The sequence below is a fragment of the Trichomonas vaginalis genome, chromosome V (genome assembly GCF_026262505.1).
Source record: "Trichomonas vaginalis G3 chromosome V, whole genome shotgun sequence".
Taxonomy (NCBI): Eukaryota; Parabasalia; order Trichomonadida; family Trichomonadidae; genus Trichomonas; species Trichomonas vaginalis.
The window spans coordinates 14,626,353-14,646,262 of record NC_067207.1 but is presented as its reverse complement, the minus strand read 5'-3'; the positions used below and the strand labels follow the sequence as shown (position 1 = coordinate 14,646,262).

The 19,910-nt window shown below is 34.6% G+C and overlaps 11 protein-coding genes and 1 pseudogene across 12 annotated transcripts, besides 1 other annotated feature; 6 read left to right on the top strand and 6 right to left on the bottom strand.

The window, feature by feature from the left end:
- Positions 1–19,910: part of a mobile genetic element that runs on past both edges of the window.
- Positions 190–648, bottom strand: TVAGG3_0336460 (uncharacterized protein; the record flags this gene model as incomplete). Its single annotated transcript, XM_001579354.2, has 1 exon — positions 190–648. One exon carries the CDS (start codon positions 646–648, stop codon positions 190–192), a length of 459 nt encoding a protein of 152 aa, XP_001579404.2.
- TVAGG3_0336450 (uncharacterized protein) lies at positions 1,029–2,012 on the bottom strand (the record flags this gene model as incomplete). The annotated part of the gene is made up of 1 exon (XM_051230619.1): positions 1,029–2,012. A coding segment is annotated over one exon (984 nt), but the record flags the coding sequence as incomplete, so codon positions are not given.
- TVAGG3_0336440 (uncharacterized protein) lies at positions 2,274–2,708 on the bottom strand (the record flags this gene model as incomplete). Its single annotated transcript, XM_001579355.1, has 1 exon — positions 2,274–2,708. One exon carries the CDS (start codon positions 2,706–2,708, stop codon positions 2,274–2,276), a length of 435 nt encoding a protein of 144 aa, XP_001579405.1.
- Positions 2,772–3,026, top strand: TVAGG3_0336430 (uncharacterized protein; the record flags this gene model as incomplete). The annotated part of the gene is made up of 1 exon (XM_001579356.1): positions 2,772–3,026. The coding sequence occupies one exon, from the start codon at positions 2,772–2,774 to the stop codon at positions 3,024–3,026; it is 255 nt and encodes an 84-aa protein (XP_001579406.1).
- TVAGG3_0336420 (uncharacterized protein) lies at positions 3,051–3,648 on the top strand (the record flags this gene model as incomplete). Its single annotated transcript, XM_001579357.2, has 1 exon — positions 3,051–3,648. A coding segment is annotated over one exon (598 nt), but the record flags the coding sequence as incomplete, so codon positions are not given.
- Positions 5,411–6,707, bottom strand: TVAGG3_0336410 (annotated as a pseudogene). Its single transcript has one exon. A coding segment is annotated over exon 1 (1,297 nt).
- On the top strand, positions 7,885–8,358 carry TVAGG3_0336400 (uncharacterized protein; the record flags this gene model as incomplete). Its single annotated transcript, XM_051230618.1, has 1 exon — positions 7,885–8,358. One exon carries the CDS (start codon positions 7,885–7,887, stop codon positions 8,356–8,358), a length of 474 nt encoding a protein of 157 aa, XP_051100348.1.
- Positions 8,658–9,289, bottom strand: TVAGG3_0336390 (KilA, N-terminal/APSES-type HTH, DNA-binding family; the record flags this gene model as incomplete). Its single annotated transcript, XM_051230617.1, has 1 exon — positions 8,658–9,289. A coding segment is annotated over one exon (632 nt), but the record flags the coding sequence as incomplete, so codon positions are not given.
- TVAGG3_0336380 (organellar and viral DNA polymerase type B) lies at positions 10,426–11,137 on the top strand (the record flags this gene model as incomplete). The annotated part of the gene is made up of 1 exon (XM_001290788.2): positions 10,426–11,137. A coding segment is annotated over one exon (712 nt), but the record flags the coding sequence as incomplete, so codon positions are not given.
- On the bottom strand, positions 11,501–12,166 carry TVAGG3_0336370 (uncharacterized protein; the record flags this gene model as incomplete). The annotated part of the gene is made up of 1 exon (XM_051230616.1): positions 11,501–12,166. One exon carries the CDS (start codon positions 12,164–12,166, stop codon positions 11,501–11,503), a length of 666 nt encoding a protein of 221 aa, XP_051100346.1.
- Positions 15,662–16,036, top strand: TVAGG3_0336360 (uncharacterized protein; the record flags this gene model as incomplete). Its single annotated transcript, XM_051230615.1, has 1 exon — positions 15,662–16,036. One exon carries the CDS (start codon positions 15,662–15,664, stop codon positions 16,034–16,036), a length of 375 nt encoding a protein of 124 aa, XP_051100345.1.
- On the top strand, positions 18,225–18,626 carry TVAGG3_0336350 (uncharacterized protein; the record flags this gene model as incomplete). Its single annotated transcript, XM_051230614.1, has 1 exon — positions 18,225–18,626. One exon carries the CDS (start codon positions 18,225–18,227, stop codon positions 18,624–18,626), a length of 402 nt encoding a protein of 133 aa, XP_051100344.1.

The following is a 19,910-nucleotide window of genomic DNA, read 5'->3' as shown; positions in this document are numbered from 1 at the left end:
ATCTAATGGTTGCTTTATCTTTCTAAACTGAACTCTACCATCCTTCATAGTATGAACGTAAAAACCTTCTGGAACCGCTCCTGATTTAATGTATTCTACCAAAAATTTTTGTTTCATTGCTTCAGTGACTTTAGTCGTCATTTTACTCTAAATAAAATGTTCAAATAAAATAAAACTAACATTATTTTTTCAGTAAGGAAACGCAGGAGTTTTACGATTTATTTGAGGCGTAGGTTCTGGTTTAAATGTTGGAGTCGGTTTAGGAGTTGACTTTTGAACAGGAGTTTGTACTTCCATAGGTTCAGGAGTCATTGAAGGTTTTGCTTGTGAAGGCGTTGGTTTTGGCGATGGTGTCGGAGTTTGTTCAAATTCAGCTACTTCAGTATTATTTATAACATTTGCTTTATTTCTTTTCAACATCATTACTGCTCCTGCTGTAGCTAGCAAACCTAGTGGGAGACCATATCTTATATAAGGACTTGACCAAATGCTATTTTTGACAGGAGCTGGTGGAACACCTAACCTTGGTGAGACTGCTCTTTGCCATTGTGCAGCTCGTAAGAAATATTCAATAGGTGCTCCATAATCGTTTGGTAAAGTTTGTTTCATAGATGGTGAAGGTTCACGAGAGCTTGATGAAGAACTCATTTATAAGCTTTAAAAATAAACGTTCATCCTTTATTCCTCACTGTCGTCCGTGCTAAGTTATAGTCATCAATCTTATTATTGGTATGCCTGACTGTCACTGATGCAAAGCAACAATCCCTCATAAATCCAATAAGTGGCTTTGGTACATTTTCAGTTGCTAGTTCAATAGGTCCTTTAACAGACAATTTGTATGTTATTGGAGCAGTAGATGTTTGACCTTGCTGGAAGCAAAAGTCCACTTCTGTTGGAAAACCACATAAGAAATGTGTGTTGTCATAGCTATCCCATTTATGTTCCACACTACCATCATCCACCAATGACCTCATAACATCTTCATTAAATCCTATCATATCATTGTTTGTATTGCAAGCGTTCGCAACCATTTCATAAAATACAGGTCCATATGATTTTTCAGGTTCTGCAGGCATATTTCCATAAGCTCCCATGGAAAGCTGAAGATATTTAAACTTAGGGTTCTCAAAATTAACATAATAGTTGTCTTTCTTTCTAAATAGTGCCCAAATACTTTTAACATTAATAGGCGTATAAGCTGCTGTAAATGTTGCACTTGAACTATCTGTATTCTTTGAGAATGAACCGTCCATAGGAATCCAATCCATAACTTTAACAGGAAAACATAAAGCCTCGTTTGTATAATGTTCTACAAGTTCTGTATAAATGTTAGGGTCTAAAGAGAATGACTTTGGATGAATGAAACATTCATTAAAATCCATCTTTGTTCGAAATAGTTGCTGGTTTACAGTTGTAATAGTAACTGTTCCACTAGCTTCTACTGCCTTCGTTATCATAGTGAATGGTTCATTCCATGGAACAAATTTATTTGTCGGTGGATTTGAATCTGAAGCAAATGCAACTTTAAGAGTTGGATTGAAAGCAATGATATCATTTACAGATATAGATGTGCATTGTAAGGCGTCGCTACTGAACTTTACTTTAAGCTGAATGTTTCCTGCAAAAGCTGGAATAAATCGAATAGCTTCTAATGGAAGGAATCTTCTAACAGGAATTCTTAAACGAAGCTTAAAATCAAATGATTTTCCTGCTGTAATTGGACCACTAACAATTTGTCCTGTTCTGCATGTTCCCGAATGACTCCATACATCTTCATGTCGAGTCTTTGAGAAAACATCTACTTTCTTTATTTGTTCGGTAGTTTGTGAGTTTGAAGTTATATATGCTTCTTCTCTTGCGTTGTCTTGAGAATATACGATACGACCATTTGCAAGGATTTGATATCCAGCAACTGCATAGAAAGCGTCATCGAAACCAATCCAAAATCCTGGTGGGTTTGTTTTATTGGAACCTGAACCAATTTCTTTATCTACAATAAATTGACCTTCCATTTTATACGTAATGAATGTATTGTAAAGGTCCAACATATTTTCACCAGGAGGTGAGAGATTGAATGTTACCCATGTGTTATCTTTAGCAGTTCCAGGTTGTGATGGAATCTTTGCGTCAGAATATTTTCTATTAGTGTCACCAATTTGAACTGCATTGTCTATGATATCGAAATATGAGCGAATCTGATGAATATGCTCTGCTGGAGTAAATTCGTTTAACTGTTCGTTCTGCATGTATTTACTTCAGATAAAAATATCTATTTACTTCATTATTCTCACTCTTCTTCTTGGTATTCGTGGTGGAAGTTGTTTCTTGACATTTTCAATGAACTGTACATTCTCTTTTGTCTCAACTTCTTTCACTGGCGGGTCAGGGTTCTTTGACTCGGTTTGTTTTTCAATGAAATTCACGAACTTTGCAATAAGCTCTTGGTTCGTTATTGAAAGTACATCTGGCTTCTTTTCTTCTTGTTCTTTTGGTGGCTCAGTTTGAACAGAAGGTTTTATATGGGCTTCGTGGACTTCACCCTTGCCATACACCTTAATGTTGTCGCTTTCTGCATTCGCTAATGGTACCTTTCTTTTTCTTACGTATATTTTACCATCTTTACTCTGACTTACGTAATAGAAAGGATGTTGTATTCCTCTGGCGTCATTTAATATAATAGACTCTCGTTCTGATTTTGACAAGCTCATTTTACATCGGTTAAAGTTTTAATTTAGTTTTTTATCTGCAGTCAAATGACTCAGTCAAGTCATATGGACAAGACCCAAGGGGTCATAGATGTTGAAGCATTGAAGAAAGAAATTCGCGAGCAAATTTTATCCGAACTGAAGGAACAAAAACAAGAACAAAAGCCAGAGAGACCAAAGAGAAAACTTAGTGAAAAACAACTAGCTGCATTAGCTGCTGGAAGACAGAAGAACCCACGTTTGCTGGCGAAAAAAGCTAGAGAAGAAGCAAAAGCAAAGGAAGAACAAAAAGCAAAGGAAGCTGAAGCAAAGAAAGAGTAAATGGTTTATTTTTATCCAAACTAAATGTATAGACAAATACCTTTATCTGTTGCGTTCAGTAGTGAAAACCCTGACGTCAAAATAAAGGGGAACAGAGTAACGTTTAAGTTTCCAACAGACTGGATTGTGAACATAAATGAAGAGAAGTACATTGGCATAACATCTATGTATATAACACGTGCTTTCAGAAAGGTTGACTTTATACTTCAAGTCGAGATAGAAAATGACGAACAGTCTTTAAGCGCCCAAAACATTCACATATACAAATACTTTAAAGACGATACAACATTGTTGCAATGTATGATTTCATTTAATGAGATGTTCGAGAAAAAGTTCAACATTGAAGTACAAACTTTACAGCCTTTACGTGAGTTTCTTGCACAACTGAAGGAAGAAGGTAGTCAGCCACAACTTATAGACTTTCATTATGAATTTAATGAAAATGAAGATGGAACACATGACTGTCAATTCATTGTATTCTCACCATTCAATGAAGTCGCTAAAAAGAAAGAAAATCCATTACGTATAAGATTTCAAATCTCCGAACCAAGTGATGATTTTAAGAATGTTTTCAATTATGATGCAATGCTTCCGAGGAAAAATGAATTTTCAAAGATTGTAACACCTGGCATTTGGGATAGAAAGCAAGCAATACTTTACTCTAATATAGCCAAAGGCGTTGAAAATGAGTTCATTGGTCATACAAGAACTTCACCACTTCCTAACCCTAAATACTATAAATTAACTGGCTTCAATCGTGAGTTTTGGATAGACATGTTCTCCACTCATGACCATAAATGTCCAGTGTTCTTGCCTCCAGACCAAGGACTGTCTCTACATTGAAGCACAACTCTTAAACTCTACCATCGCAGTATTGTAAAATCTACGCTAGCTTTATTTTTATCACGAATGACCTCATTCATGACCTCATTCATGACCTCATTGCTGACAAAAATAAGCCGCTAGCGGCAAGGGCGAAGCCCATGACCTCAGAACTTCAACTTACGAATAAAGCTTGTTTTAGTCGTTATTGAAAAGTTGAACTTTTCAGCAAAGCAAGGTTGACATGACTTACATAAGTCGAATGCAATCTCTTGACCATCATAAAGTGCTTTGTAAAGTTTCATTAAACTGAACTCAGAGTCTTTGTCATATGTTCCAACAGGTATGTGAATGTTCTTATCTTCATTGTAATAGCATTGTATAGCTTCAGGAAACATTTCATTAGCGGTTAAAGCAATAACATCTTGCTTCACGCCTTTCATTCTGCAGTGAAATGCAACTTCATTTAAATCATTCGTGAGTAAGTCTATGTAGGTCTTCTTTCCACAGAAAATACTTTTATAAGCTAAACTTTGTTTTCCAGGTGTTATTTCTGCAAAGTCGCTATGAAATTGACCAAGGTTCTTTCCTATAAGTTCGCGACCATATCTCTTCTTAAACTCTGCTGCAAGCTTTGGTATGTCTTCATTATATAAGTGCATACTGTCGGTATCCTGGTAAAAGATTTGAAGACCCATATCTTCAGCAGTACAGAATACTTCATTCATAATACGTTTTGACATAGACAGAATATTAACACCAAGTGGACAGAAGTTAAAGTGTCTGCAAATGCTTTTCGTTAGCTTGAAAATAGTTTTATCTGAACCATCCAAACCTTCGAACTTCACTATATGGTTGTAATTTCTTATAGCATATCTTATAGCATCTTTGTCATTTACTATGGTTATTTTTGACTCAATAGGAGATAGAATAGTTTTGCCATAAATGCTGTTCAGAATGAGTTTTATAATTTCTTGTAAGGGGTTTCCTTCTTTCTTATACTTTAACCTTAACTCAAACAACTTCTTTACTTCATCTCTTATTCTCATATCTCTGTTTCCATCGTAATAGTATCCTTGCAACACTTCACATTTGACACATTGATATTTTATGAGGTCTTGTAATGTTATATGGTCAACATACATGAGACAGCAAGTGTTTGAACTTCTTGGAACGTTAAGTTCTGGATTTAGTTCAGGGTCGCAAACTATTAAATGAAAGTGTCTGGGTATACCAATCTCTGTTATCTTAATGAGAACAAAGAAGCCAGACATAAACTTTTCACCAATGGGTTCCTTTTGGTCATCATCGAATAAATGTCTCATGAGATACTCTGTGCTTAACATTTCTTCCTTCAATACTTTTGGAATACCTTCTAAAGTATAAAGTCTTGCTATAGCTGAAGGATATAATGAAACAGTGTCGAAGTCAGCAATGAGTTTCTTTTTGCTCTTTTGTTTCATGTTATCTGACAACATACATCTTCCACCTTGAATGCATCTCGAAATAAATTCTCTTGGTTTATTTGAGAGGTCATAAAGATTTCCATTCGGGAAGTATACTCTGTTCTCAAACAATTTGTTAGCAATAGAACAAATACTAACGTAGTCATAAACGTTTAAATCAAACTCTTTCAATAAGTCATTGCGGAACTTTACAAAACCTTCTCTTAAAATTCTTACATCTTGTTTGCAGTAAAACGTGCTATATTTTTCTAAGTCGAAGTGGTTTTCATCTATTCTGCAACCTTTGATGGAATCTATGTTTTTCATGAATGTATCTGCATCATGGATAAACTTACATGCTTCAGAAATGACACCAGTTCTGTTGTCATTTGCTAACAAAACACTGCTGTAGTAGTTATATGGAAATACTTCTTTCGGTCCTGTTTGTAAGTTAAACATAGCAGGAAATAGTTTAAGCTTCTTATTTATAACACTGTAAGAGTCTTTTATAATAATTGCCCGTCCTTTATATAAACCAGTTATTTGCATTGTTCGTGAACCTTTAATGATGGGAGTTCCTTTCACTTCTGTCATGTGTCTTAAGATGAAGTTTATGTCATAACTGAGGTTGTGGAAATATATTAAACTCTTGTCAGGAAGTCTTTCCAAAAATTCTGTTGCACAGTTTTGACCCCAAATGCTTTCACTCACTGAACCATCTTCACTGTCATAACAGATGTTAAAAGCTTTATGAAAGCCGTCTGTGCTACACTCAAAGTCAGCAAAGAAAACGTGCTCAGGAATGAATTTACATTTAGCTTTATTTACTTCTTTTGACTCTGCTTTCTTCTTCAGTTGTACACAATACTTTGGAGCATATGTCAAATCTTTAAATGGTGCAAGGTTCTGTTTATATAAGTCAGTAGTATATGTGAAAAGTTCTCCATAAGAAATAGGTTCGAAATATTTGCACTCCCACAATGTTTTCATAACATCCCATAGCGGTGTTGTTCTATCATAACGAACTACATATTTATCTTCTCTCTTTGTATAAATCTTCATCTGTTTCTCAATGTTCATTCCACCACAAGCTTTGAGAATTTCTATATAGTTTCGAATGAAGTATGTTGTCATTGGTAATCTTTCATTTAGCATGTAGTGGTCTTCAACAAGAAGTAAGTCAATAGTTCTAACAGTTTCATTCTTTTGGTATGTATCTCTTTATTTCATTATGTCTTGAGTCATTGAAATAACCAATGGTAACATTAAATGCTATACCTGTTGAATCGGAAATTTCTTGTACTTTACTTTGAGGAAAGTCTCTAACACGAATGACTTCTCTCATGTGGTCAATAGTTTCTTCATTTACTCCAGCCTGAATGCAAGCATAAACGAAACAATTGTCCTCTGTCATAAGTGTTGCAGTTCTTTTGTTCAGTTCATTGAAGATTTGGTAGCGTTCAAGATTTATAGGTAATGTGCAAAGATACTTCCAGAACTGACCGCTTCTCTTCTTATAAAACTTCTTTTCACCATTATCTTTCCAAAAGCTTTCTATAAGTGCTGGGTTTCCTGTTTGCTTAAGAGCTTCCAAAATGGCTTTCTGGTCATTTGTCAGTGTGCTTTCATCTCTATATGGTCTCTTTTTTGGTTTGCCTTTCTTTACATCTGACATCGTTAAGCCTTCATATTCTGTTAAATCATACATCTTTATTTCGGTAAGATTCTTTATGTTTGTCAAGAAGAAGTCATAGTGCATTTCAACAATACCTGCAGCATTTGCTTCTATCTCTGATATAAAGTTCTCCTTCAAGAGCTGATGTAGTAATGTTCCAATATTATTGAGGTTTAACGTAGAACATTCATACTTTCCACCAAGTTTATAACATACCATCCATCTCTGTTGCGAGTTTATTTTAATTTTCTCTAAGAGTCTCATGAAAACCTTACCGAAATGTTTGTGTAAGTAGTCTCTGTTTGGTTCATCTAAAGCTTCGATGTTAAAGTCAATGAGTCTATTGCCTGACTTCACATTTCTCTTCCTATTCTCTTCATCTTTCTTTAACCATCTCTCACCTTCTTTTGGTTTGTCGTCAATGGAACGAATGACATCGTTAGCTTTGCGAACTTGTTCTATAGCACTTTTAAACATCTCTCTTCTCTGTTGTTTCAGTGTGTCATCTCTCTTTCGTGTTTCACCAACGTTTGCATTTGTTATGTCAAACATCTCTCTTCTTACTTCATGAGGTACTGAACGTCTATGATATAAGTCAATAGCAATGTCATTTAAAGGAAATGCTCTTGCATGGACTTCGTCCTCGCCGCGTTGCGGCTTTATGAACTCATGAATTCTATCATAACTTATTGCACCATTATAGTCTTTAATGAAGTCAGCGAGTGCTTTTTTGTTTGTTGCGTAATGCTTTGCAACATCTATATTAGCTTCTGTAAGAAGTTGTTTTATTTCCGAGTGTTCTAACTTAGACAACTTCCGATACATCTTTAGTAGGAAATAAAAAAATATTTTTTGAAAAAATTAGATTAGATTTTTTTTAAGTTATTTTTCAAAATAATTTAATATTTTTATTTTAATGAAACACATGCAAGATTGCAAGTTCTTTTCATACAATGCTCTCGCTACTGCCATCAAGAATGAGTTCAATAATGCTTCAAACGTTAATGTTATCTTTAACAAGAAGTTTGTGAAAGAATCTAAGTTTGGTCAGTATGTCAGACCATTAGCTATTGTCATTGACCGCAAACGTTATACTTCACAAGAGTTAGCAGTAGTTTTGAAACAAAAGAGTTTCTTCGTGAATGTCAAAGATACTCATTATACTGTCATAAAGAACTCCAACATTGACTTCTTCAGTATTGCTTTAAATCTTTCCGAACAGAAAGAATATAAGAAGGGTGAAATAAATGTGAAATATTATCCTTCATCTCTGAAGACAATAACGAACAAAGATGTTATACAAAAGTTCTTACCAAAGGTTGAAGAAGCTTCAATTGACATTGACGAAGGAAGTGAAATGGTTGAAGAAATTGACCCTGAAGCTATTTAACCAAAAATATATTTTTGGTGAAGAGGTGAGATGTCACCCGTTTTTTCACCTCATTCTCTCTTCGTTAATGTTGTCGTGACTTCTTCGTTAATGTTGTCGTGACTTCATTCTTCCTCTTTGAAGTTATCGAAATATTCTGTTATTTTTTCCTTCAGTAATGTTAAGTCTTCTTTGAAGGTAAGTATTGTGCAACCTTTGATGTCATAGTGTGTTTGAGGAAGAGTATTTTTGACAATTTCTTTATTTGCTCATTCGGTGTCATTGAAATCGGTAAGTTTTCACGATAGAACCAGTTTCTGTCAGATTTATATATTTTAGCAAGGTCGTAAAAGCTTTTGTTGTTTCTTCTGACTAAATGCAACATAACCATATCTCTATCTTCTTCTTTCTCCAACTCTTCAGTATAAATCATATACTTATAACTCTTTTCCTTTCCTTTTGGTACTGAACGTGGTATTCTTTTCTGTATGCTTTTGTCTTTGGATTCAATGACTTCATCTTTTGCTTGAAGTTTCTTTTCCATCTCTCCACGTTCTGCTTTATATAGTTCATCTAACATCATGAAAATATAACAAGCATAACGAGGTGAAGCCCACATTGCTACAGCATTTACTAAAAGTCTATGAACATAATAACCTTTCAAACCAGGTGCCAAATTCTTGCGATTTTCGTACGGAATCTCTTCCCTCGGTTTTCCGAGGGAAGCAATCATATGAGGAAATTCTTCTAAAAGTTCTTTTGCCTGTTGGTTTTCAAACCAATGATATGCTTGCTTTGTAGAACGAAGAGCGTTCATTATACTTTGCATTTGATACATATCATCTTTGACTGAACGAATGAGTCTCAATTGTTTGTTATATTGTATGTATTCGTATTCTTCATTTATGGCTTCATGAACGATAGCAGTTGTTGTGTTCTCTAATGTTGACATTACTGTTCTTACATACAGGATAAAAATAAATAAAATAAAAACTAACTTTATTTTTTCTGAGATAAACACTATTTCTTCACAACATTAAATTTTATCCTGTATGAAATGACTTTAAAAAGATTATTGACTGACTTCGAATATCTCATTGACGCACTGACAGACCCTCAAAACTGTGTTGAAAGTTCTTTAAAGCTTTAAGATTGAAGGTACGACGCATTTTGTCTTCACTTACGTATTGAAAGAATATGACCGTTATCATAACGAAGTGAATCAAACACTAATAAAATTTGTAGATAAAAAAATTGGTTAACAATGAATATTTTAAACGTGAAGACCCAAACACTGCTGGAGATGATGAAGAATACAGACAAGTTATTGAAAAAAATAACGCAAGATTAGATGCAATAGAAAAGAAGTTTAATGAATGTCTTACAAACACGTATGAATATCTTATGCAGTGGGACCAGATGGAAATAAATTTACGTCAAATATGCAATTTATAAAATCTTATGTCGACAGGCTACGTAGCACAGTGGTCTAAGGTGGTGTTATGGAGGGGTCAAGGTCTGTGGTTCGAACCGCGACAGCGCCGTATTTTCTTATTTTCTTTATTTGTCTTGTTTGTCGTGAATAAAAAGTGTCATAAAAGTGCTCTATCTTCCACGGGAATAAATAAAAAATTTACTTTATTTTTCTTTATTCTTCTTTATTTCTTTGTTCCGTGGAAGAAGGGTTTTGCTGTTTTTTCTCAGCCGAAATCAATGATTTTTTCATTTTTGGAATCCTTAGCGAATGAGGAATCTTTTCTCTCGTGGAAGCTTTGACCTAAAATATAATTTAGGTGAAGAGTGAGAGATGTGAGATGTCACCTGTTTTCTCACTCTTTTTTCACCCTCGTGACTTTGTCATAACTTCTTCGTAAATGCTTTGTCATAACTTCTTCGTAAATGAGTGTAAATGACCAAAAATATATTATAGGTGAAGAGGTGAGATGTCACCTCTTTTTTCACCTAATTTCTCACCCTCAGCCGCTAAGCGGCGAGACCCAAAGGGTCTTGAATTTTCATGAATTTCCTTAAGATAGAAAAATAACGTTAGTTTTATTTTTATTTATTTTTTTATTTGTATGTAAAGATATGATTTCAACAATCGGCACAACAACAATTCAAGCCGCGAACGGCGGGACTCTGTCCACAACAACTTCACCAAACTCGTTAGTCATGAATCCAACATCTATGTTAGTAGAGATGAAAAGCTTCATTCCTTCTTCATATACTTTCGAAACAAAAATCCAGAAGATAAAGCAAGAACTTTTAACAAGTAATTTAGACTGTAGTGCGAAAGATGAAACAAATGAACAGTATCTTTATGAAATGCAGGACATTATTGACCATTTACCTAAACTACCTGAAATTCAGCATCAAAAACTAACTATTCCTGAATTCGATGAAATAGAAGTGAAACCAACTGACTCAGTAGAAATAAAGAAGTTCATTCGAAAGGTAAACTATGAGTTTCTAGGATTTCATTGCAACCATAAGGTTATGGACAAAGATTGCGACATGGTATATAAGAATGTTTCTGACATATATAAATCCGGGGAGTTTAAGACCTACGATAACTTTGTTTCGTTAGTTGCTGAATGTGTATGGCAGATAAGAGATAAAGATAGAAGAGGTAAAATATGGAACGAACAGATAAGACCAACTGCTTTTGAGTTAAAGAAAACCATTGACGCCTTAGTTGTTTTAGCAGGTAAGGTTTCAGAATATAACGCAAAAATGAATCCGCAATGTTCTAAATGTAAAGCAGCAATTAGGAAATATAACTACTCCGTCAAAGAGATAGAAAGAATGCGAAACGACTATGCAGACTTAAAGAAAGAAGCAGAAAAGCCAGCAGAAAAATAAAATGGACATGTTAGCATTTCTGAACAAAAACTATCCAACTGCTGACGATTTCCTTCTATCTGACGTCAAGAAGAAGTATAAAGAAACTTTCGGCATTGTTAAAACTTTTGACATACTGACAGAAGAAATAGAAGCTACGAAATTGTTTAGGATTTCAAAATATACATCGTACAATTCATGTAAAACGCTTGTGAAAAACTGGGGTGAGAAAACAGGTGAGAAAACGGGTGACATCTCACCTCTTCACCTATAATATATTTTTGGTGAATTCATAAAAATAAATGCGATAGAATGAGTTCATTTACTCACAATATTTTTGTACAAAACGACCCCAAACTTTTAACTTCTTTTCTGCAGCTTCAAATGCTATCTTAGCGAGTTCATATTCTCTAAATTCTCTCTTTAAATCTTCTTGTTCCCATTGGTCTAGTTCGTATGGAGAATCTCTATAACCATAATATATCTCACGTTCATGTTCTAATTGTTTTTCGCACATTTTTCCAACTTCTTCTTCGAACAAAGGTTTAGCATTCTCCACTGTATCTTCGAGTTCTTCTTCATCTAACTTCTCATGAACTTTCTTGTCTATGGAGTCCATAATATCTTTGACATAAAATGCATACTTTACAGAGCACCATTCAGCAACAAAATGAACGAGGTCAGGATGTATGTAAATACCTTTGAATTCATTCATAACGCCCTTAGTAAGCTCATAAAATGCTTGTTTTGAGGTTGAGCCACTTTTGGCTCGACCGTATTCTTTCAACCAAAACTCAAGAATTTCCTGCATTTTAGTACTATTGAGAAATCTGTTTAAATGGTTTAACCTTCCCGCTTCTCTTGCCATCTTTGTTGCATTAATGTAACCATCCTTGTCTCTACGTAAGACTTCAATACCGTTATAAGTGCCTTTTGTGAATGTTTCACCATTAGATTTGTTCGTGAATGTTTTTGCTTCGACTGACATTTCTGTTCTTACATACAAAATAAAAAAATAAATAAAAATAAAATTAGTTTTATTTTTATTTCGGGAAAATTCATGAAAGTTCAAGAGGTGAAAAAAGAGGTGAGAAAACAGGTGAAATCTCACCTAGCCGCTTTGCGGCTCTGACCCTTTGGGTCTCTTCACCTAAATTATATTTTTGTCTGATTTACATCCAACGAAAAAGTTTAGAAGAATTTTCTTATTCTTTCTGGCATGTTTTTATCTTTCCAGTACTCCCGCTCTAATGGTCCCAGATGAGTTGGTTTAGATTCTCTCAAGTTCTTAGATGGTATAACATCTTCAACGCCTCCTTCATATCTTACTTTATAAGTGTCATCGTTTGTGTTATAGTCAAGTATTTCAATAACCACTCCTCGCTTTGCTTCGTCAATGGTTTCAGCAAGTTTGCCATTACTACTTTCGACTAATTTATGTCGAGGGTAAAATGCTATGGAGTCGTCAGCAGCTTTTATAAGATATCCATTACCTTGCGTAGAGTCTACGATATAATAATTTCGACTTAACCTTAAACGTTTCTTTGTCAACGGTTTGTCGTCAAGAACTACACGAACTTTTGTACCAGGAATGAGGTAAATTGTGTTGAATTTCTGATATTTTGTGTTTGGCTTCGTTTCTTTTGTATATACTTTTCTTCTTGTTGTTGTGTCATTGAATTTGGTGTATGTCCTGTTGTAGAATGTGTTGAGGAATTATATACTTCGAGAAAATGTTTCATTGTTTCTTCGGTAAAGTCTCGCTCTTGGTTTAAATCTCTGAGAGTCCTTATGAAGCGGTTAATGATACCGAGTATGTTATGGTTATGGTCTTCAGTAGTGTAGTGAGTTATGTTATGCTTAATGAGAAATTCTGTGATTTCGTTGCTGAGGTATGCACCGTCTTGGTCTGATGTTAAAATACTTGGGCTATGTTCTGCTACAAACTTTTGTAAAACTCTTAACACTTCATGAGTTCCTTTATTTCTCATTATATACGCATATGCTTTACGAGTGTTAACATTTAATGAAGATGAGGAATGGTTTATGTCCTCCTTTTCTGCTTTGAATGAGAGTGTCAAATTGGTATGCGTCAGGAGTGTTGGAGTAAATTGGTAAAAAGTAGTCGTAAGGATTTATTTTTGTTTGATGTACAACATTTTTGTCAAAGAACCTTTTCACTTCAGCTCTGTTAGTAAATCCCGAACTCTTTGCAGCTTCATTGAACTTCTTAAATGACCTCCATGGATGTTGTTCGAATACTTCTTTCAAGCTCATTTTGTAAAGTTAAAGATTTTAACCAACTCGTATCCAAGCGTGCATTGTTATATAAGGAGGCATATAATCTTTTCATTACCTGCTGGGTCTGTAATACCAGCTACAACATGTGTATGATTTCCTGCAGTTCCAACAAAAAATACCTGTGCTAACATCTTTGGGGTCATCTGAGATATCATATCTATTCATTCCCTGTCTATCCGAACCCGCTGCAAGATTTGTATAACCTCTTTTTGTTATTGAATGTGAATGGTTTCCTTCCACAGATGTTCTTCCACTGAACCTATGCATATGTGAAGGAAGGTTTTCAATACCTATTTTCTTTGAACCTCCCATCTTCATTGACTGCGTATTAGTGTAGAATGGAAAACTGTCAACTATTTCATACCATCTACCACCAAATAAAGTGTTTGGATTTATTGGATTCATAGACGTATAAACAGCTCCTATAGGATATATTAAATCATATATGCTCATAACTCTATAAACATATTCTAAAGAACTTATGTCATTAAATACCATTTGGAATGTATCTCCCGGATGAAATGTTGCATTTGTTCCACTTTTATAATGTAATGTTAGTTCAATAGAATTATCCAAGAAAAATTCAAAAGTATCTGGTTGAAGACCTCTAACAAATTCAAATGGAGTTGATGGTTCACCATTTATAATTTCTGTTGTAAATGTCATTGTATCTGGTTTCGAAAATTTCTTTGTTAGTTCTGTATCCACATAAGTTTTGTCGGCTTTACTGTCTAACATTGCTGGTAGTTCATGTGTTTCAAAGTTTCTGACATGACCTTCGATATTCATACATTTGTTATTTAAGGAGTTTAGTGTATCTTTTACGCTTGTACTTGGATTCTCTAAAGGTGCACTTGAACCAAGGGTATAGTTCAATATTATGTCGTCTGCTCTAACAGTTGAGAAGGAGTTATGTGTATGATTTTTGTCAGCTTTACTGTCTAAAGAAGTTTGAAGTTCATTTATATCGGAGATGTTGTGTTTATGAGATTTCAAAACTTTGTTCGTTGCGTCAAGTTCAACTTTGTCAGCTTTACTTTTAATAGCATCTTCAAACGTTATTTTTGCCTTAACTCTTAACATAAATCTTGGTTCAACTAATACACCATTAACAGAGAAAGTAGAGGCATAAATTTCATCGTTATAACTAAATGCTTCTGGTGCTTTACCTGTGTCATACTGTACAGTACAGCTTATGTCATAACCTTTAGCACGAATGTATTTATATCTTCTTTCATTGGGGTCTTCCGTCTTCGCTTCATCACTTCGTGTTAAATATCCATGGTAGTCCGTTATAATCTGTTCGTCTGAAGTTATATAATGAACGTGGTTTTTATCTGCTTTTTCGGCTAATTTCTCATTAACATCATTCACTTCTAATTCAACTCTTCCGCCAGAACTCTTATTATCATTAATCTTTTTCATTAATTCGGTAATTACGTCATAAAGACTATATTCTGTTTTCGGTTTTGTAAATAATGAGTCAAAATTTCTTTTCATCATTACATCGCTGACATTAATGATATCACCAATTCCTTTTTCATTTATTCTCTTCATTAATTCTGCAATAATGACGAATATATAATCTGTTAATTTATTCTCTTCATCGAGGGTTATAGAATGATTTGAAATCGAATCATTAACTCCTCTAAATAAATCAATAACTTCAGGATACACGTTTTTAATGTCTCGAATAACCCGACCAGTATCCTCGCCACTATGTGGCTCTGAGCCCGTTGGGCTCTGTTGTTCATGTTCTTCGTTCCCGTCGTTACGTGGTTTTATATCTCTAACCATCATCAACGCAGCCATAACCGGAGGGTTTGTTGCTACCTGTTCGAAAATCCGTCCGTTATGTATGGTATATCTAAATAATTTCTTTGTGTTTGTTAAAACATTTGAAACAAGTCTTTTAAAACCATCTACAAAATTTCCTGTTTCACCTAATGTTCTTGCAGCATTTACAAGCTCACCCATTCCCGCTTTTGACCCCAAAAACGTCCATATTGCATTTATTTCACTCTGTATAGTTGTCCATTCAGCGAAACTAACACCCGCATTCGCTAAGCTGAAAATGAAATTCAGTGGATCGAACTTAATTCCACCTTCTTTTTCAATTTCAACGAACTCACTAACATGAGATTTTAAATATTCTTTCGTTAAAATTGTTTTCCCCGATGTTATGTCATTAACGAAACTATCACCGTCAAAAGTTAACGAATTCAATTTCGTCGTTGATGCTTTTATTTCATACACCGCTTTATCGATAGTTTTTGGCTCACCTTCTTTAGAAGCATATGAAACATTAATGAATGAATTATATGTATTCGTGAATGAGTTAAAATCAATGATTTTCATTAATGACGCCTTTAATGATTCATTAACTGTTGAATCCCTTAAAGTAATTAATGAACTGTCATGGGCTTCGCCCTGGTCGCTTCGGTCTGAAAGACCTTCAGGACTCAAAGAGTCCGTTTGCGACTTTATGAAAGGTACACTGCAAACCGTCGAGTTTGGATCAAATGCTGTAGTTGGTGCAGGAATATTAATGATATAAGTCATTAAATCATTAAGTGACGTAAATAATGTTGTCGTTTTTGATTTAATTTCTTTAGCATCTGTTATATACGGTAATTTTATTTCTGTAGTTTCTGAATTAAAGATATTCGCTAAAATGTTTTGTAAACTGTTTTGAACAGCTGTGTAAACCGTTGAATCCGGAACTCTTACGATTTCACCGTCCTTAATAAATGGCATTGCACATGGTGTAGTGCTTGGGTCAAATCTTTCGGGATTATAATTCAACATATATTCTAACGCTTCATATACAGACTTATATACTGTTGTGTCGTTCTTCATGACAACTTCACCATTTACAATGAATGGCATAGTACATGGAGTTAAAATAGGGTCAAACTTTTCATAGTCCTTCCATGTTATGTATTTCTCGGTATTTCCATCACTGATAACAATATATTTGTCAGTAAGTGTGAGAGAGTATTGACCAAAATATAAACGTTTAGCTCTGTCAGCTTCATACGCATATGCAGCAATAGTCATATTTTAATGAGAATAAAATGTTGTTCTATTTGCAAAGTACAGACCCAAACGAATACGGGACAGTAAAGCTACAAACAAACTTAGGTCTACAGAATGAGCCACTTGCATTCAGAAAATACTATCGCTTCATTCGTTATAAACAGATGAAACAGATTTCATGGAGCTTGAAATAGATGGAAAGAAGCACGAAATAAATTTTCACAATAATGTAGAATATAAGATGGAAACATTAGCTGGAGTGTTAAATGCTCTCATAAATACTACAATAAACAAGGATAACGAAGAAAACTTAATGAATGTTAAACTTATTGCAGGAGTTTTGAAGTTCAGTTATGCGAAGGAGTTTAAGATACCAAGAATGAGTCATAGAGTACAACTTCTTTTGGGAGCATACCATATGACATTTCCTTTGAAAAGTGTTGACAAAATGATTGAGATGAAATCTGTTCCATACGTATGTTATGGTAATTGTTTATACATTGAGTCTAAAATAGCTAATGTCACAGGTATTCAGGAGTTAATAGTAAAGGTTCAGTAGAATATAAATCCTTTCTGTTATGCAGTCAATTCAATGTTCATTCCAAACGTTCCTGTCATAGCAACTCATTTAGGTAAATGGGTTCGCATTAGTCCTCATAATTTGAAAGACATGCAATTCAGACTAGTTGACTTTCAGGGCGAGCCTGTAGAACTGAAGGCACCAGTGCGAATGACTGTTGAAGTTGACTTTTTAGAAAATATTAAATGCAACAGCTTACAAGAGAACTCAGAGCTAAAATATAAAGTATGAATGTTATGTATTAGGTCATGAACTTTGGTTGTTGCTGTTTGATGAAACAAATGAGTTAGTTATGTCAGTCAAGAGAACAGAAAAAGGCGTCAAAGGCGCCGAGCGCAAAGCGCTATATTGTGTTAGTGAGAACTGCACCAAGTCAATAAGATTAGGTTTGCATTATGAAGATGAGTTCGATACTGTTGAAGAAGTTTTGGATAGATATTACAAATTGCTTTAATTTACTAAAACATATTTCAAGCAAAGTTTATATTCTGTTGAAAGTTTTGTATACTCGTTCGAATATTTATACTTAAACTCAACTCCTGTAGTTCCTGGTGTTTCAATGATGCGGATGTTACCTATTTTCATGAATGGTGGCGTTTGACCACAGCATTCGATTTCAGGGTCGAGATAGTCAATGACACATTGTTTCCCTGTTATTCGTGAGATAACATTTTCAAGGTCCTCCTTTGTTAGAATTATTTGGTTCTTGCTTATAAGATTTGTCAAAAGCTTCTTATCGTCTTTGAGTAAAATTGTTTGGTATAACTGAAGAAGGTAATGGTCTACGTTATCTGAAGGATTTGTTTGAACATTTGTGTAAGGGTTGTCGTTGGCTTCTCTTGAAAGAATTTGGTCCAGTGGTGGATACTCTAACTTAACATCTGATGTAGCGTTAGCGTTTGAAGCTGAGTTTAAATTCACGGCGCCATGCGCCAAGATGGGCTCTTTGAGCCCTCCCGACTTAAGTTCTGGTTCTTTTTCTTTCAAACACTCTGAACTATAGTTCTTTATGACAATATTGTTTGTCGTTCGTGAGTCAACATTTGATGTTGGTTCAATTGGAACATTAACGGCACCAGCTAAGATGGATTTGCTTCTCATTTCATATAGAATAAAAACCTTTTATATGTATGAAATGAACAATATACTCGACAAGGGTTTGAATGTAAAGCTAACGAATGAAAATATTGTTGAATTCACTGAGACAGGAGCTGTGTATAAAGATGTAGAACTACTGAACAAAAGAGCTAAGGGAAGAAGCAGGAATATGAACAAAGGGTGGAAGCCTATAAAAATTTATGTCAATGATGGCTCAGGAGGTTCAAACATAAAGTATGCAGAAAGTTATAGAGTTTATGCTCTCAAGGGAGAGAAGCCTTCATTTAAGAACAGCTATTCTAACACATATCCTCAAAAGCTAACGGATGGGGAAGTGGATGATATGAATGACAGCAAAAATATTAACAGAAATGGCGACAGAGATGCATGGAATTTGTTTACCATCAGTCAATTGAAGGTTAAACTTTAAAACAATGTTGGTCGTTCCCATGGAATATTTTTGACTTTAATGGTATTAGTCATGATATGAATCTCAAGGTATGAACGAGGAGAGATGAGAGACTTATATGCTTCCCAAATTTCTTCAAAAGGTAATGTTATACCTGACTGTTTCCAAATGAGTTCAATATCATAACGTGAGAAACCTTGAAAGATAACGAAGTCAGTTATGAGACGTTTTATGTTTAAAGCAAGGAAACGCCATGTTTGCATAAGTATTGCTACAGTTAAATGGTAATGTCTGACTTTAGTAATGATGTTAGCTAATGGTGAGTCAGGCTTTGACACTAAACCTTTTCCGGCGAAGTCGTCACAAACGAGCAGAGTGTTTGAAGGATACTTTTTGAAGGGGTATTTTGAAAGTTTTGACAGAATGTAGTTTGTCAGTCGTTTCATATCGTAAACTCCTGAGTATTGACGTAAGTGGTGTTTGTCAATAATTCTTTCCATCTCTTCTGAAGTCTTTTGCATTCCTGACTGTATGAACTCTACAATAGCATAATATTTCCTCTTACGTCGAATGTAACGTTGAAGAAATTCAATGAGTTCACTGTCTGGAACTTTAACGACAGATGCTTGAACTTTACTCATGAATGTTTTCGCTGTTGAGTCCATAGAGTCTGAAGTTGCTGATATAATGATTTGGTCATAGTAAGAGTCGTTTCCTAAACGCTCTGTTATGAGTATATGACGAATGAGGTTAAATGTCTTACCTGAACCCATCTTTCCACAATAGAAATACACACCATTTGAACAGAATTCATAGTCCTTACTGAAAGGAAGAATGAGAGAAGAGTTAAGTTTGTCTGTAGTTTCATTCATGTCTTCATCTACGTCATGTATTAAATGCTTCATTTTATCTCCATTAAAAATGCAAGTCAGAAATATTCAGAACATAGCACCGAGTCTAACTGACAAGAGTATAAAGATATACTATGAACATGTTATGATGAAACCAACCAAAATTCAAGAAAGTCAGTATACTTATGAATATCCAAGACACTGGGTAGAGTATGTAGGAGGTGAGAAAGCTATTGAAATAAGACAAGTTAGAAGTATTCCAGCAGGAAGGACAATATTATTGAAGAACTTTAATGTTTTAAGATATAATGATGAAACAAAGAAGCAAGATAGTTTTCCTGTTGCTGTGTATGTGAACTTAGATACAGGAGATGACATGAAAGTTTTTAACACAAAGCTTCAAACGGTAGTGAGAGAACAACTGACTGCGGAAGGACATCCATTACCTTCAGAA